This window comes from Chinchilla lanigera, unplaced genomic scaffold (genome assembly GCF_000276665.1).
Source record: "Chinchilla lanigera isolate Chin_1 unplaced genomic scaffold, ChiLan1.0 scaffold00010, whole genome shotgun sequence".
Classification (NCBI taxonomy): Eukaryota; Metazoa; Chordata; class Mammalia; order Rodentia; family Chinchillidae; genus Chinchilla; species Chinchilla lanigera.
Genome location: NW_004955411.1, coordinates 26,208,498 through 26,227,243, shown reverse-complemented (window position 1 = coordinate 26,227,243; position 18,746 = coordinate 26,208,498). Strand labels below are relative to the sequence as shown.

General features: G+C 37.2%; 1 protein-coding gene across 1 annotated transcript in view; it reads left to right on the top strand.

Annotated features, from left to right (window-relative positions):
• Sim1 (single-minded family bHLH transcription factor 1) overlaps positions 1 to 18,746 on the top strand; it is an 83,537-nt gene that overhangs the window by 29,302 nt on the left and 35,489 nt on the right. Inside the window, exon 10 of the mRNA XM_005377811.1 lies at positions 14,888 to 15,056. Within this exon, the coding sequence (XP_005377868.1) occupies positions 14,888 to 15,056 (169 nt within the window). The remainder of the gene's footprint in view (positions 1 to 14,887; positions 15,057 to 18,746) is intronic.

The following is an 18,746-nucleotide window of genomic DNA, read 5'->3' as shown; positions in this document are numbered from 1 at the left end:
AGATCATGCTAGAAGGGTAGCCGGTCGGAGTTTGTTGAGTTTAGAAGGCAGTGGAAAAGCCATTGGGAATTTTGGGCAAAGACATGGTGTGACGTGCAGACTATTCTGGCTGGTATGAATAACAGTTCTGAAAGAGTAGAGAGTGCAGGGAGGGAGAGCAGCCGGGTCACTAGAGTAATCACCTAGTGAGAGGAGTTGCTGGCTCAAGTCATGTTCAGGACATGCTTTGAAGGCAGACTCTGTGGGAGTTACAGAGGGGTTAGACAAGGAGTGGGAGAAAGTGAGGCGATTCAAGATCAGCACCTGGATTCTTTAGCCTGAGCAACTTGTGTGAGTGGTGGGGAGGGAATGGTAGGCATCAGGATTGTGTGTGGGTATGTCTAGCTTGGAGATGCCTGTCACTGATCAGAGTGGAAATGTCACCTGGGGGTTAACTTGGGTGTCTGCAGATTAGCAAGGTCTGGTCTGGAGACTGGGGGCATCAGTGTATGGGACTGAAGCCAGTGGGGTGAATGAGCTCAGCAGAGACAAGGTGATAAGAAAGAAGAGGAGCAGCCTGAGGACTGAGCCCTGCAGCTCTGCTGTGTGTCCCACCTGCAGGAACAAAAGGCTAAGAGGAAACAAATAGGCACGCCTGTAATCCCAGCACTCAGGAGGCTGAGGCAGGAGAATCATTGTGAGTTCAAGACCAGCCTGGGCTACAAAGTGAGCTCAAAGCCAGTCTGAACTGCATAGCAAGACCCTGGCTCAAAAAGACCAAAAAAAAAAGAAGATTAGGTTTTCCGGAAATTGTGAAGCTTTAATTTTGCTTTGGGAATATTTCCTTCCCTTTTAGTGGTTTCCTCATTTCTGTAGTCCCCCTTTACCTGGTTCCTTTAGTTAATTTTCTTTCTTTTTTTCTTTTTCTGGTACCAGGAATCGAACTCATGACCTTGCACTTGCCAGGCAGGTGCTGTGCCACTGAGCTAAATCCCCAGCCCCCCTCTAGTTAATTTTCTTAGTCCAGATAATAACCATTGTAGTTCTCAAAATATGGCCCCCCTGACTAGCAGGATTAGTGGGAATCCAAAAATACAAGTTATTAGCTGGATATGGTGGTCCATGTCTGTAGCCCTAGGATACTAGGAGGCTGAAGCAGGAGAACCACAAGTTTAAGGCCAGCCTAGGTAATCTGAGGACTTAGCCAGACTCTATCTCAAATAAAAAATAAAAAGAAGAGGATACAGCTCAGTATAAAAGCCTGAGGTTCAATCCCAAGTGCCAGAGGAAAATAAAAACAAAAACCAAACCCAGCAAATTGTTGGGCTCCACCCTAACCTGTAAATGAGAGATGGAGAGTTGGATTTTGACAAATGGGTTAGATGCTCCTGATGTGTACTGAAATTTGGGACCTGTTTTCAAATGGGGCTAATAAACTGAACCAAGGGAAGATAAGAGATGAAACATGTACTATTATCTTTTTCTGTGCCAACTATCCAAAACTAAACAAATAAAATAATTTTAAGCCTTCACCACTAAACCACTATTAAAATGTCTTTGGGGGGGGACCAGGACAACTTTGCAAGCCCTAAAACTCTTAAGAACAGGAAGCTGTCTATCCTGACTTTGGGGATGAGGTTTTTTGATGTTGCACATTCCGTACAGCGTCATAGAAATCCACTTACCCCCACTACACACACAATGAACATTTTGGCATAACTCGGTAAGACTCCAAAAACTCTAGCAACTATTTAGAACTTATTTTGTTTAAACACAAGTTATTTACCAGGGAATTTTAAATAATGCTTGAACTAATGCACATGATAACAATGATGGATGGTATAAAATTTGTTGAGTTGTGACTTTTTATTCATAAAATACATCTCAAATTTATTTAGTCATTTAAATAATAGATTTAATGTATATTTAGTCAAGCATTACGGTAGTAAGGGCTTAAAGAGATTAGAAATAAATGAATCCAATTAAAGAACCTGTCTCTGAGTCTTAATGTGTCATGAACATGAATGAACTGTTTGCACAGCACCTGTAAAGAAACCATTAATGATTAACTATCTAGAAGAGGTTTAATCAAGAATAAATGTTATAGGACATATTTTAAAATATTTAAGCTAAATAAATGAAGATTTGTGCATTTGAAAATATTGCATCATGCCATCATCTTTCTTGGCTCTTCCCCTAGGGAGATCAGGGTCTAATAGCCCACTTTTCAATAAGATACAGAAGCGCTTGTGCTTTTGTATTGTGCAGGAAAGGGCAGAGCTTCCTGTAGTCTCGTGAGGTGCAGCTTTGCAGGGTCTCCCCATGTGAAGCCCTGTGGGGAATTTGGGGAAACTGTGACCTTGAGTATGGCACCCAGATCTCCTAGTGTGGTGGGAAGAGCATTTCATTTTGATGACAGGTATTTTTTCTGTTCCTGCAGTTTGTGTGAAGCTGAAAATAGAAGCTATGTTCCTCTGACCCATTCTGCCAGAGGGTGTTTTTAAGATATAGGAATCAGCTTTGCCAAGGATCAGAGCTGGGCAAGAAAGTAGTTCCTGTGAGAATAGACCCTCAGCCAAACATAAGGGGTTAGGTACCGGGCTCGCCGATTGTTTCTCTATCTCTGGCATCAAAAGAGTTCTAAAGGGGAGGGAACACTTGAAAAATACCAGCTTAGTAAATGACAGTGCGATGGTTGGTGTGAGGGTGGGACACACGTGGGAAGGTGAGAAGGAATGGATGAAAAGTAAGGCAGATAAAACCTGTGCCTTTTCCTTGTTGAAAAATTTTAAAAGGCAAGACCAACTTGGTATTAATATGACTCTTTTTCCTTATAGTTAGCTCTTTTCCAGAAGGTGGACAAATTAGGGGTTCAGAATGTGGAAGAGGAGACAGATTGTTTTTCAGAAGAGGCAGGTCATTTGTGTGTAATTCTTTAATTTTTTTTTTTCACTTTTAAAGACCAAACTCCTTCTTACTGCTGAAGAAAATAATTAGACCTATAAGATGACAGAATTTGGAACTTACACATTAAGGGTGCACAACTATACTTAAAACTTTAACAGATAAATACAGAATTATTACTGTTACTGTTATTTTGTGGTGCTGAGGATTGAACCCAAGTCCTTCATAGAGCTATATCCCAGTTCTTTATAATGTTTTATTTTGAGATGGTCTAAGTTGGTAACCTTTCTCAGACAAGGCTTGAACTTGTCTTCCTCCTGCCTCTGTTTCCCAGAATGCTCTTATATAGGTGTACAGGACCATATCCAAATTATAGTTCACTTTTTTTGTTTGTTTTTTTCTGGTACTGGGAATCGAAGTCACAAACTTGCACTTGCCAGGCAGGCACTGTGCCGCTGAGCTAAATTCCCAGCCCCCACATCTAAATTATAGAATGACTTTCTGAGCATAAAAATTAAGTTTCTTAGAACAAGAAATTTTTCCCCCAGATTAGCCTTAACTTCATCTGAATAATGATAAATATACCATTTTTAACTAATATGGGTTTAAATTCTCTTAAGAAATTACAGAAAGACTTTCTTTTTATTAATTACATCATATTTTAAGTTCTGTTCTCTAAAGAAGGAAATCATATAGTTCACATGAAAGCCTTCAGGGAGAGAGACTTCTGTGAGGTAGGAAGGATGGAAACTAGAGTAGAAAATAAGTGAAATGTATGTGCACTGGAGAGCATGTGAACATTTGGATGTTTAGAAATTATCAATGGTGTGCCTCAGAAGTTGGACCTATGGGACAAGGAATTTAATAATGTTTTTTCTCTTTTAAAAAATTATGCATAAAGAAAAAACCCTGGAGGGGCTAGGGATTTAGCTCAGTGGCAAAGTGTCTGCCTTGCAAGCGCAAGGTCATGAGTTTGATTCCTAGTACTGGAAGAAAAACAAAAAGAACGAAAACAAACAAAAGAAGAAACCCTGGAAAAGAAAAATGTTGGAGAGCCATTTCAGTATGAGATGGGAGTGTCTGAAATTTGCCTCAGTTAGTGTTTATTTAAAGAAAATTATTTCTGATCATAAAGTCATACATGCCTATTATAGAAAATTAAGATAATGCATAGGGATATTAAGAGATGCAAGGCATCTTTAAGTTATTGTCCAGTTAACTGCATCTAACATTTTAGTTCTATTGCCCCTCCCTATATATGTTATAAATTATGTATGTATATGTGTACACATATATTTACATTTTAAAAAGAAAATTTTTACTTTAGTATTTTAACTTAGTAATGCCTTTATTTTATTTATTTGTTTTTTGTCTTTTTGAGACAGATTCTCACTATGCAGTTCAGGGTGGTCTTGAACTTACTTTGTAGCCCAGGCTGGCCTTGAACTTGCACTGATCCTCTTGCCTCAGCCTCCGGAGTGCTGGAATTACAGGCATGAACCACCACGCCTGGCAGGAATGCCTTTAGTTTTGATTTTTCTTTTTTTTGAGACAAAATCTTGCTGTGTAGTTCAGACTGGCCTTGAGCTCACTATGTAGCCCAGGCTGGCCTTGAACTCGTGGCGACCCTCCTGCGTTGGTGTCCCCGCAAGTGCTGGAAATACAGGTGTGTGCCTCCACGCCTGGCATTGATTTTTTTATTTCATTATTTGCAATTAAATACAATAAATTTTGCTGATAAAACCCTTGTAAAATAGATGTGTGGTTGTTATCTTTCATCACTTCCCATTTTCTAGGAATATTTTTATACTCTTAACAGTGAAACAGCCAAAGTGTGAACATTCGTAAGCGTCTTCATACATACTATTGCTTTACTCTCTTAGCAGCTGGATATATGAATGACTATTTGATTTATGTCACTAGGATTTGTTGTCATTTTAAAAAATCTGCCAATTTGAGAGCAAAAAAGGGAGCTATTGGCTTCTTTAACTTATGTAGGTTACTACTCATGAGACTAAACCTTTTGAAATATTTCTCAGCAACTTGTGCATTTTTGATATCCTTTTCTTATTTTTCTGTCATGAAGACATTGAATTTATTATTGATTTGTAGAAGTTATTTCTCTAGGGGTTTGAAGTATTATTCCTTCTAACACCTTCAATACATTTTTAATAGTTCCAAATAAATGTTTGAGGGTTAAATTAATTTAGTGTTCAAGTTTACCTGTGTCTCATGTGTGCTGTACCTGAATTATAATTCGATAAAATAAGTGTACTGTATTATTGTACAATGTACTAAAACAGTGAAATATGATTTGCTTCTTGATTTAGGACCTCATAGAATTTCAGAATGATGATTATTAATGATGATTGTAATCTGGGGATTAAAATATCTCATACATAAACTTGATTACTAAGCAGTACCTCCTTCTCACTTATACTGAAAGGTTTGACAGTATTTTGATTTTTGATCTGAGGTGAGAGAAAGGTTATTGTAGTGACGATTATTTTGTTAATCAGTTATGAATAAGAAATGGATTAACAAAGTATGTGCGCTATGTATGATACTGTGTTAGGCAGCAAGTAAAGGCTGTCATAAGAGAAGGAATTAAGGAGTTGGTTGTGAAGATACCTTCTTCACCCTGTGAGGCAGAATGCTAGAAGTACCAACTAATGGTAGAGGCAATGAGTAGTAAAAGAACCCAGAAGAAAGAAGGGGAAAAATCACTGTGGATTGTAGGAGTAGGGAAACAAATTCTGATACATTGTGGTGGCAGATCCAGATTTAGCTATATTTCTACTAGTTTCATGAGATGATATGAAGTTATTAAACCATCTCTAATATGCGAATGGAGGATCTTGCCACATCTTGTCAACATATCATAGATTTTTTTATTTACTTTTTTTTTTGCTTATTATTATTGGCTTATTGATTCTACTCCTGTCTTTCTTTCTTGAAATCATGATGTGTAGTAAGCATGGTGGCTAATCCAATCCTTACCCTTGTGGTACCATCTAAATTATAGTGTGTTGGGTGAAATCTTCAAAGTGGGTGAGAAAGTTTTTAGAACAAGGAATTGTTTATGTAAAATCAAAGATTCTAGGGGAACACCTATAAGCAATAAACACAAATCTACTTATTAGTATGAAACTATTACATTTCCAAGTGTGTCTTAGCCTAATTTCCTGGCAAATTGTGTTGGTCTCAGAGCTTCTCACAGTATGGAATCTTCCTTATCATCTCTCTCTGCTGGGCTCCATAAGAGGCCGAAAATGAAACATGAAGTAGATCTCTCTGCTGCCAAGCGTTACCCAGGGGCTAGGCAGTAACTGTGCCAGAATATAAAGAAGGTCATGTACTTTGTGTAACAGGGACTCTAGAATCCAATTAAAAAGTTTAATGTAAGGCACAGTCATTCCCCCTTAATCCGATCACAGTTTAATGCCATCCTCTGCTTATTCCAGTCAGTGCCTTTGAAGCCAAATCAGTTGTATGTCTTTGTTTCCACGTTTTGCCTGGGTAATTTGATCACCTTCAGGTATTTAAAAAAAGCTCAATTGGGAAATCTGGCAGCATCTTTTAAGGATTCCACATAGTATAATATCAACAAAGAAGTTCCAGGATGACCAGCTGATCCAAAATTGACATGAGAGAAGCAAAACTTTACTGTCTGAAATTAAAGTAGAATAGAGTGTGGTATAAAAGAGAAAAATTCTTACAAAGGAGCTTGAGACAATGTGAACTAATAAAATATTGTTTATCTGTGTGTGCATTCCAACTTACTTGAAGGTTGCAGGTGTATATGTTGATATTACGGAGGCCTATCTCCCATGTGAAATGTTAGAAATCGTTCTAATGCATTTCTCTGAAGCAGACAGTATCTTTTGGTGATAAAGACAGTTTTTTATTAGCTTTGCAGGGGTATCACACTGAGCTTTTCATATGACAAGTTGGCATTGACCTCATGAATGCTTTTGGTGTATTTTTTAAGGGAAGGCCGAGGAAGGCCAATGATATAAGAGTGGCTCCATTTTTTTGCTATTAGATTTTGAATTATTCCAAATATGTACATGACTATTATAAAGTTTAAAGTAGACTCAGATGGTTAATTCTACAAATTGAATGGTTTCTGACTATCCATAATGGAATAAGAGGATTACTTTGGTCTGTGCAAATATGGGTGAGATTGACAAGCTGCAGGTCCTAGTGCTTGAAAATTACTCATCTCGCATTGCTTCCGGAGCCGAGGAACCTGAGAAACCTGCAGCTCTTGTGCAAATCATTAAAAGGAAAGAAAACGAATATACATTGTTCTCCATAGCCTTTTGAGTAATATGCCAATGGCCTATGCCATAGCCCCCCTTTCAATATACCGATGGTGTCTGGGAATGACATGAGCTGCCCTTGAAAGGTTACATGTGGGGCCTCCAACTAGGTCTCCGTGGCATTGCTCAGGAAAGTTTTTGAGGTGGAGCAGTGCTATATTGTTACATCTTTAAATTCAGCTAAGTCAAGTTCCTCACTGTAATCATTTTAGAGTTCAAGTTCTGTGCAGCTGAGCATTTCACTCTGTCCACTTTAGGGGAGAAACCTTACACAAACGGGTTCACTAAGCATACATGTAACTTTGAGGACATTTGTGCAACCAGAACATGGCTCACCAAAGGAAAGAGGAGTAGGGCCGAAGCCTTCTTTGTGTCTGAGTTTGGAGGAGGGAAATGGTCCTCCTAATGTGATTCCCATCAGCATCTAGCCCTCCAAGCTACACAAATGAAATGTTCAATTTAATAGAATTCTAAAAGTAAAACGAATGCTTTGTTCTTAGTGAATCTGCCTTTCAGAGCTGCTCTTGGCAGCACATCAACCACACTGAAAATGTCTTTAAGTGGCTATTTTTTATTGTGCTTTCATCCTAACATATCTTTTGAGCTGTTGGAGTTTTGAACAGAGAAACAGGAAGACTGAATTTGTCTCTGAGTAGCTATGTTGTAATAGAGAACTTAGCAATAAAAACTTACCGTAATAATTTGACTCTGGTAAACCATAACCAATAAGCTCCATTAAACAATTGAGTTTAGAGATTGAAAAGGAAAAGAGCAAATTAAAATGAGTTTGGGGTAGAAAGGAAAGGCATACAGCCCAAGGAGTGTTCATACTGAAATATATCATAACTGCTACCAAAGTAAAACTATTGTTCTGGGACAATCAGGAGCCAAAAAGGGCCACCAAGTTCAGAAGTTGAGAAATGATACTATTATTGGCTACATGCTAGCACTGTGCTGTGAATTTTTATTTATTTATTTATTTTTATTTTAAGGATAAAAGGAAGGAAACATTAACAGACATACAACATTTTACAACATATCACAAGCACAATACAGACAACACAGAGTTACAAACAAAGTGGTAGGGGATTAACAATGGTGGTTGTATTACATATTGATATCTTCAAAGTGGCTTCTCATGAAAACAGATATAGACATGCAATACTGGTCAACCAAAGACTCATTGACAGTTTCTTTCAGCATAGAAACAGTAGATAGAAGAACAACCATGTTATCTATCCTGTATATACATACATACAAAATTTCTCCTTCTTTCCCTTCTCTTTTCCCACATCCCAGAAGCCCTTTACTCTTCGGTGGTTTCCTATCATTTCACAGTGTCTATCATACTCCGAGTTTAAATTAACTCTTTCAAGTTTTACACTAGTGACACAATGCGGTGCTTGCACATGTATGTGTGCTGTGAATTTGTCGTATACTATTTCATATAAATCTCACCACATCCCTATGAGTTATAAAGAAGTAGTTGAAACCTAGTGCTTTATTAAATAATAAGGGGCACAGGTTGTTTTAAACCTTGACCTTTCTGACTTTATGACATTTTGCTAAATATTGGTAATTATTTTTATATTTTTGAGGTACACAGAAATGTTGTTTTTGTTAATTCATCAGAGTGTTTGTGTAATTCTTCTTATATTTGATAGTTTTCATGTGACTCATAGAATTTTTAGCCATTTACTGGCTTTAAGATGTTACTTAGGCTTAATTAATTTGTAGTATTTATGTCACTGGAAGCTACTCAAAAAGTTTAGAAGAGCCGGGCGTGGTGGCACACTCATGTAATCCCAGCACTTGGGAGGCTGAGGCAGGAGGATCATTGTGAGTTCAAGACCAGCCTGTGCTACAAAGTGAGCTCAAGGCCAGCCTGAACTGCATAGTGAGACCCTGTTTCAAAAAGACAAAAAAAAAAGTTTAGAAGAATTTAAAATTTTTTCCTTTTCCCATTACCACATAATAATTGTACAGATTTATGGGGTACAGTGTGATTTTACAATCCATATATACAACATGTAATGATCAAATAATAGTAATTAGAATTTTCATTTCCTTATTGTTTATGTTCAGAAACTTTGAGTTCCTCTCTCTCAGTTCCTCCTAAAATATATAATTTGTTGTGAACTTCAGTTACCCTACTGTACTGCAGAGCATTAGAACTTAATCCTCCTCCTAGCTATTTTGTATTCATTATTCACCCTCCCTTTAACCTCTACCTCCTCTTAACCTTGAGTAATCATTGTTCTATTCATTTCAGTTTGAGATCAACTTTACTTTTTTTTGTCTATCCCATATGAGGCAGAACATGCAGTAACTTGTCCTTCTGTGCCTGGCTTATTTTGCTTAACGTGGTGTTCTTAGTTCCATCCATGTTGTGTCAAATGACAGGATTTCATTCTTCACTATAGCTGAATAATATCGCAGCCTGCACCTCTATACCACATTTCCTTTAGCCGCTCACCTGTGGAAGATCATCTCGGTTGATTCTATATATTGACTATTATGAATAGTGCTACAATAAACAGGACTGTGAGGTCTCTTCAACATGCTGATTTCAGTTCTTTTGGTTCTATATTCAGAAGGAGGATAGCGGTATCATAAGGCAGATCTATTTTTACTTTTTAATAGGAAACTCCATACTGTTTTCTGTACTGATTATACTAATTTGCATTCCTATCAACAGCGCATAAGGGTTAACTTTTCTCTGCATCTGCTTTTTGTTATTTTCAGCTTTTAAAAAATATTAGTCATTCTGACTGGGGTGAGATAATATCTTATTTTGATTTTGATTTATATTTCCTCAGTAGCTACAGATCTTGAGTATTTTGTCATAGACTTGGTCATTTGTGTCTTTTTCAGAAATGTATTAGTCAAATTATTCATTTATTTTTAAATTGAAGAATTTTTAAAAAGTTTTTTTGAGTTCCTTATGTGTTCTGGGTGTTAATTGCTTGTCTGATGAATAGTTTTCAAGTATTTTTCCCACTGTAAGATTGTCTCTGTATGCAGTAATTTCTCTTGAGTTGTAGAAGATTTATAGTTCGATATAATTCCATTTGTCTTTTTTGTTCCTATGACCTGTGCTTTTAGGGTCTTATCCAAAAAATCATTGCCTATACTGATGTCTTGAAGTATTTCTTTTTCTCCCCTAATGGTAATTCAGTACCTTTACTCAAACTCTATAAAATGATTCGGTAGGGGAAAGAAAGAAAAAGACAGATTACATTCTTTATAAGTCTAAGTGTTTAAAAATGGCAACATTTTGCCTTATTTGTTATACTTCCCTTAGTGATTTAACTTTGGGGACATAGATTGCTTTTCCATGTGGTACTTGATGTATTTCTCTTATGTGTTCTTCTAACAGTTTTATAGTTCCAGTTTCAGGTCTTCTGTTTAGTATTTTGAGTTGGTTTTTCCATAGGGTGAGAGACAGGGGTTAAGTTTCAGTCTTCCACATGTGGACATCTTGTTTCTCCAGTACTGTTTATTGAAGAGCTTATCCTATCACCAATGTATGTTTTTGTGTCTTTGTGGAGAATCAATTGACTGTAGATATATCATTTATTTATGATGTTTCTGTTTTGTTCCACTGGTCTGTGTGTCAGGTTTTATGCCAGTACCATGCTGTGTTAATTAATATAGCCCTGCAATATGTCTTAAGATCAAATATTGTGATACCTTACCTTTATCTCTTTTGCACAATATTGCTTCGGCTCTTTGGGGACTTTTGTGCTTTCATATAAATTTTAGGATTGTTTTTCCGATTTCTGTGAAGAATGTCGTTGGGGTTTTGATGGAGATGAATTGAATTTAGTAGTAGTGTGGCATTATAACAATATTCCTTCAATCCATGAACGTGGTAGATCTCTTCATCTTTTGGTGCCTTCAATTTCTTTCATTAGTGTTTCTTGTTTAAAATTATTCCTAGGTGTTCTCTTTGTAACTATTGTGCATGGTATTGCTTTCTTGATTTGTTTCTCAAAAAGTTCATCCTTTTTGTATAAAAATGCTACAAGTTTTTTATGTTGATTTTCTATCCTGCCACTTTACTGATTTAATTTAGCATTTCTATAAGTCTTTTCTGGTGTCATCAGGTTTTCCATATATAAAATCATTTGGTCTGCAAACAGGGATAATTTGACTTTCTCTCTTCCTATTTGTATGTCTTATATTTATTTCCTTCACATTCTTGCTCCGGGTAAGAGTTTCTGTGTGGAACAAAAGTGGGGAAAGTGAACATCTTTGTCGTATTTTAGCTTAGAGGAAATGCTTTTATCTTTTCTCCATCAGTGTGGTGCTGGTGATGGATCTGTCATATATAGCCTTTATGATATTGAGGTATGCTTCTCATATACCTAATTAGTTGTTTTTTTAAATCATGAGGGAATATTTGATATCAAATTGCTTTTTTCCCACATCTTGAGTTACTGAAATAATGATATGGCTTCTGTCCATCATTCTGTTGTTGATTTGCATGTGCAGAACCATCCTTGTATCCCTGGAATAAATTCCATTTTACCATGTTATTTGATCTTTCTGATGTGAAGTTGGATTGGGCTTGATAGTGTGTTGTGAAGAAAATTTTCATTTATATTATCAGGGACATTGGTCTTAATTTTTTTTTTTTTGTAGAGTCCTTGTCTGGTTTTGGTTTCTACATAATGTTGGCTTTGTAGAATGAGTTTAGAAAAGTTACCTCCCTGGGAATTATATTAATAGTGAGGCTGCATCCCTTCTGGGATCTGAAAGCATGCAAGAGAAAAATGAATACTAGTTTACTTTGTGTATATCACTAGAAGTCCCTGTGCTAAGATATTAGAAATGAGTTTATGAAGTTATTTGGTCACATTTTTAGGGGTACATACTTTTCACTACCAGTGTGGGACCTGCCAGGCAAGGACTGAATGGATGAATCCTCTACTCCAGGGAACAGAAGAGCTTTGACCCAGGAAGTACACAGCATGAAAGCTCCATTTTCTGCAGAGTCCAGTTTTCTAGGCTTACTGTTGCCTAAGGGAGGGTGGGTCTGAGGACTCACAGTCCACTGGGTCTTTTTTTTTTCTGTACTGAGAAATGCTGATGGATTGCCAGTTCTTGGTGCTCACTAAGGAAAATGGTCTTTTAAAATTTCTATCCTTGTTATCATCTTCCTTTTCCACCTATGTGATATATCGCACAATTATTTTTGAAAAATAGCAAAATATCTTTTGACTCTTGTCCTTTCAGATCCTAGAGTCTACTGGAAAAGGAAAAGCATAATCACCTAAAAAATAATGTTAGAAAGCTGGGTGTGGTAGGACATGCCTGTAATCAACCCCAGCACTCAAGAGGCTGAAATAGGAGGATGCCTGCAAGATTGAGGCCAGCCTGGGCTACATAGTGAGTTCAAGGCCAGCCTGAGTTACATGGTGAGACCCTGTCTCAAAAACAAAACAAAACAACAACAAAATAAAGTTAGAGTAAGAAAGACATGGTTTCTGATCCTTCAGCAATGGGCTTCTTTATGAGGGGTGGATGCTTAGACCCTGTGTTCATTGATGTCTCCCTGGTGTCTAGAATAGGGCCCTGCACTGTTTTTATTGCTTTTGTAGAGGAATTTTTCAAGCTGCATTGAATGAAAGGAATATACCCATTTACCATTGCCTGTGGAAGATTGGTTCTAGAAGCGCCAAAGAGTACCAAAATCTATGAATCATCAAGTCTTCATATAAAACAATATAGTATTTGCATATAACTTACACACATCCCCTCATATGCTTTAAGCGACCTCTAGATACTTAAAATACCACAAAAATGTAAATTCTATGTAAATAGTTGTTAAACTGTATTGCCCAGGGGTTAATGACAAAGAAAAAGTGTATGCATACTTGGTGCAGATGCAGTATCTTTGTGTTTTTACAGTATTTTCAATCTGAGATCCTATGACTCCACAGATTCAGATAAAGGGAGCCAGCTGCATTTGGTGCGAAGCTATTATAATTTGCTGCTTATATGGTGCTACACTGTAGTTTGTGGTAGTAATATTATTGGCGCTGTTTCAGTTGGTTTCTATTCCTACTGTCTGGAGGGATGCCTTGCTTGAATTATAGTTTTTTCTCTTTTTAAATTGATAAGTAAAAATTGTATAAATGTATGATCCTATACATCATGTTTCTATATTTATACGTTGTTCAGTGATAAAGCTACTTAGCATGTGTATTATGTCACATACTCAATATTTTTTGAGGCAAGAACATTTAAAATCCAATCTTAGCAATTTTAGCGTACTGAATTATACTTTTCCTTTTGCCTGACATTGTTATGGAAGAACTGAAAGGGAAGTAGAAAAGAAGATAAACAAGTAATTGCCAATTTATGGAATGTGCTAGTCATTTTATACAAACAATTTCATTAATTTATTAAGTTTCACATGCCCATCTTAATCCAAACAGCATTAAAAATGCACATAAAAATTTAAAGAAGGCAAATCCATTAGACAATTAGATGGAGAGAAAATTAAGGGTAGAAAAATAAGGGGAACCACTGGAGTTTGCTGCACAAACTGCCCGCCCCGAGAACTTTGTGTACTCATGGAAGTGATTACAAATCGGACTGGGGGCTCAGCCTTTCTGACTGCTAGTGCAAAGAAGGGAACACGATGAGCTACATAAAATCAGTTAATGAGGAGCAGCCCCGCTGGTTCTGGAACCTGAAAGAAAATTCTTCTGTGAGTCTTCATAAGGAAGACTGTGAAACATTTTGTTCAGGGGACAGTGAAAAGGGATGATATGCTCTTAAGAAAAACAGGCATCAGATGAGACCCACTGCTACCTGGAGAGGAGCTGAGGCTATAGCTATTGGTGGAACAGGTTTGTCATCTTCACCCTCTCAATACTGTATCTCAAACAACACCTTTGAAATTAACTTCTTAACACTGACTACTCCTTTCAAATTACAGTGTGCAGTTTCTATCTATGTTTGTTTACTGTTTCTTCTTCTTGTAGATTATAGTCTACGCAAGGACAGGGCATATACATACCTTATTTGTTTTTACATCTCCACATAGGACAAAGTCTGGTATACATTAGGCATTCAGTAAATATTTACTGAATGAAGGAAACAATGGAAATAACTGGTGGTAAAGTGCACCCTGAGGGAGCTTAATTACTTACCCTGCAGAAAGGATGTTTTTTATAAGCCTGGTTACACTAGTTAGCTAGCAATAAGAATATCTGGAGTTTGCCAAGATGATTGATCTTGGAATAGCTGATAGAAGACGTTCTTGTTAGTAATCAAGTAGCATCATTTGGCCAGATGTCTGTTGAGCTTACCCCACGTAGAAAACTTTCAGAACAGCCTTTATAATTCATATCTCACCACTGAGAAAACAAATCTCACAGAAGTTAAATTAAGGGTTTAATTTCTAATTAACTAATAAAAAGAATGAGAAAAATCTCTATCCTGACTTTTTGATGAGCTTATGATTTGGGTGCAGCGGCCACATTGACACACATTAGCTAAGTGTTACACTTTTCTGCAGTAACCCAGGCGTCTGTGGAAACTAGTTATATGGCTAACTTTTGCTTGCTTCACTTTCACATACGGGTTACTACATTCTTGATGAGAGAACGCATGGATTCTTTCCTGTAGTGGACGAGTAAGGGCTCTGTCTTCCAATCTTGCAGAGACACTGAGTACAAGGGGCTACAGCTCTCTCTGGATCAGATCTCAGCCTCCAAACCAGCCTTCTCCTACGCCAGCAGCTCCACCCCCACCATGACTGATAGCAGGAAGGGGACCAAGTCGAGGCTCTCCAGCTCAAAGTCAAAATCCAGGACGTCTCCTTACCCCCAGGTAAGTGTGTTGCTGCCTTGTGACTATCTTTATTCGTGACTTGGTTTGATATTGAAGCTCAGGAAATATTAAAACTGTTTGGAATTAATCTGGTTTTAGTAAATTGAAAATGTCTATGAATGTGAAGGATTTTCCAAAACTATCATTTTCCTTTTAAGTCACTGTGCTAGTGAAAAACTGAAATAATTGTGTGATTGGCCGCACTTAGAGAAAGGTCACGAGAGTCCAGCTGCCAGAACCAGACTTTGTTATTTCAAGGACACTGGTCCTAAATTTTTCTTCTACAATGGTTAAGCAGAGAGTTGGAGCCAATATAAAAAAGTATGGACTCTTAGGATAGGAACTGAAAAGAGAGAATGGCTACCTTACCTCCATGTTTACCTCCCCCTTTCTTTGAGACAGGGTCTCACTATGTAGTGTAGGCTGGATTTGAACTCACTGTGTAGCCCAGATTGGCCTTGAACTCATGGTGATCTTCCTGCCTCAGCCTCCTGAGTGCTGGGATTACAGGCTTGTGCCACCGCTCCTGTCCCTTTCCTTTTCTTTGTCATTGTCATATCAAACTACCTGCAGTTCATTGCAGGAACTAAGATGACTCCTGCGCTACTCTAGAACCAAAATCCCTTCTGAATCATTTATTTATCAAAGTTGTCTTTATTATTTGTGTTTGAATTTTAAGTAAAAAGACAATCTAATGGATTAGAAATGATTATTTCCTAACCTGTCAGATCTGTGTTATCATATCGATATCCACAAATATACAGTGTTTGAGGAAATGTCACTTGCTGACCCACTGGCTGGTAAAGAGCTAGTGTTTGCTAGATGATTTCAGCATCTGGGTATCCAAAGGGGAGAAGACTACGATCGCTGCCTTCAGAAATTATATGGGTGGAAGTCTTCCACAGAGGACCTGTTTGACGGCAGGGAAGAGAATGGTTGCATCAGGTCTAGATGTTTAGCAATGTGCATCTTCTCTTAGAGTGCTGAGCACTTCCGCCAGGAAGTACCAACCATAGTCTGAGTTACTGTGACGTGCAGCTGCTTTGTTGTAGAGAACAGCTAATGAGAGGCTTTTCTTATTATTGTCTTGTCCCTTGGGAAGAGAGTTTTACTGTCTCTTTTTACTATTTGGAAGGATGGATTGTGCCTTTGGGTAGTTCTCTCCTTAAGTATATAGCAGTGTTGGACACATAGATGAAAGAAGAATTTAAATTAGGAAATACTAAGTTAAGAAGGAGTTTGTCCTTTGTTTTACAGAAATTAAGCCATTAAAACAAAATCTCCCTGTTGGACCTCCAAAACCTCATTGTTTAGTCTAGGTTTTCTTTCATGCTCTGCTCTTAACATATAAAATTTCTATTAGTTCAGTCTCACAGTAAATGAATCATCAAAAAAAGTTTTAACTTTAATCAGACTACTCTAATGTGTGCAGTTACTTTGAATGTTACATATGTTTTGTAGTACACAAATAATGCACAAGAAAGGAAAGTAGAAAAAAGTCCCTCTTTATTTTTTCCTTTTCCTATCCAAAATTGTAGTTCCTTCTACAGTATTTTATCATGTATCAAAATCACACACACACACATGTATGTACATATATACATATGTTCACATAGGATTTCTCTTGAAGTCTGTGTGTTTATTCATTTATTTTTTTTTGTTTTTTGTTTTTTTTGTTTCTTTTTCTCCGGTACCGGGAACCGAACTCACGACCTTGCGCTTGCCAGGCAGGCGCTTTTGCCGCTGAGCTAAATCCCCAGCCCCTTGTGTGTTTATTTTTGTGGTTAATATTTGTATAAATGCAGTCCTTAGAATTTTGACTATGTGCCTTATTTGAAATAGCACAGTCACAGGTTGAGTTTCTTTAACATTTATTTCTGTAGTAAAGAAATAAATTAGTAAACACAATTATTCTATAATTGTGCTTTAGATAATCATGGTATTAGATCAGTCATTGACTGGGTTCCTACTAGGTGGGCTGCATACAGACAGAAATGGAGCACACTTTTTTTACATGGAAGAGCTATTAGTATAGATGGACAGGTGAACAGGTATTTGCAACATAATGTGATGGTGTGAGATGATAATCTGGGGCTTGGATGGAAGAGAATGCCACCCGGAGCAAACTCACGACTATCTCTGCTAGAGGAAAGCAATTTAGAAATGCATCCACATCGCGCTCTGAATCCTCAGAAATTTCAAAGAAAATAATTAGTTTCTCAAAATATTTTTGATTCAAATTGTTCTTATGTCATGAAAGAGTAAGTAACTTTTAACTTTCGTGCATCATTGTTCTTCTGTGTTTGACTCAGCAGAGGCTAGATGAGTATCTGCTTCAGAAAGATGCTAGCGTCGGCACGGTGGGGGCTGGGTGGTGTAAGTTACATGAAAGGTGGGAGAGTACGAATACATGGTATACAGAATGTCCATGTTTTGTAATACGAAGTGGGAATTTGTGTGGTAGAATAAACAGGGATGATATATACAAAGGGCTTTGTGAATGATATCAGTGTTACGGACTATGCCTGGCTAATGAAAGTATGTAACCTGGCTCGGAGGTTAGGATTCAGGCATATGGGAAGAAAGGAGAGTGGAGCCTTCAGGAAGATTAAAATTAGGAGGAAATGCAAGAAATCAGTGCGATCAGGCTGGGGGTGGAGTGGCGGATGGTTGGTCTGTCTGAATGAGGGATCTGAATGATATCTTTGGAAATAAGTTGGCGCCAAATACACGCCAGGCCAAGGAGCTTAGAGTTTGTCTTGGACAGAACTAGTAAAGGTTTGAACGTTAAAATAGTTGAAGCAAGAAAAACTATTAAGGAAACCAATTTTAGTAGTTCTAGTGTGAGTATGTGAAGAATTCACTAAAATTCTCTACTGAGGAATAGATACTGTCCAGGATGGATGGATAAGATTCTTTTTATTCTTGGTTTCTTGTATCTCTTCTTGTAGTAGATATATTTTGATCATTATGGATTTACTTCAAAATTATACTTTTAAAGTTTACTTCAGCAAAACAGTCTTTGCATTCCCCCATTTTTGTATCCATAGTACTCTCATTTTTACTGATGGAAGGATGATGGTTTTCATTGTATTTCATTTTATTTTATTTATTTATTTTTCTTTTTTTGCACCGGGAATCTAACTCAGAACCTTACACTTGCCGGGCAGAAGCTTGTGTCACTGAGCTATATCCACAGCCCCTGTATTTCATTTTAAGCCTATGACCATTTTTCCAAGTAGTCTTTTCTTTTTTGTTATTTCTGTGTTTTAATTGGATTCTAATTGGATTCTTCAAAAGGAAGTTTCTAGAGCAAAATTAATCTCGTAGAGTAGCATCTTATGGCTCTTATTAGTTAAGTAAATGGTGATTTAATAATCCTATCATATTATTTACTGGGCTCTTCATTCTATTATGTTTTCAGTATATGTAGAAATCTCTATGTTCAGTAAGTATAGAAATCACTAATGGGCGATGAATGACAAACAGCATAACTGCTTTTTGGAATTATTTAGGCACCTTTGTATGAACATTCAAGACAAGTACAAATTAGAGTTTGCTACCATCTCCCAGTTTATCTGGAGTAGTGGATGCACCTTCAGGTCCCTTTTTGGTATGAGGTATCCTCGGGGAAGATTTTAGACTTGATTATATTATGACCACTTAGTGAATACCTCAATCATCTTTGTA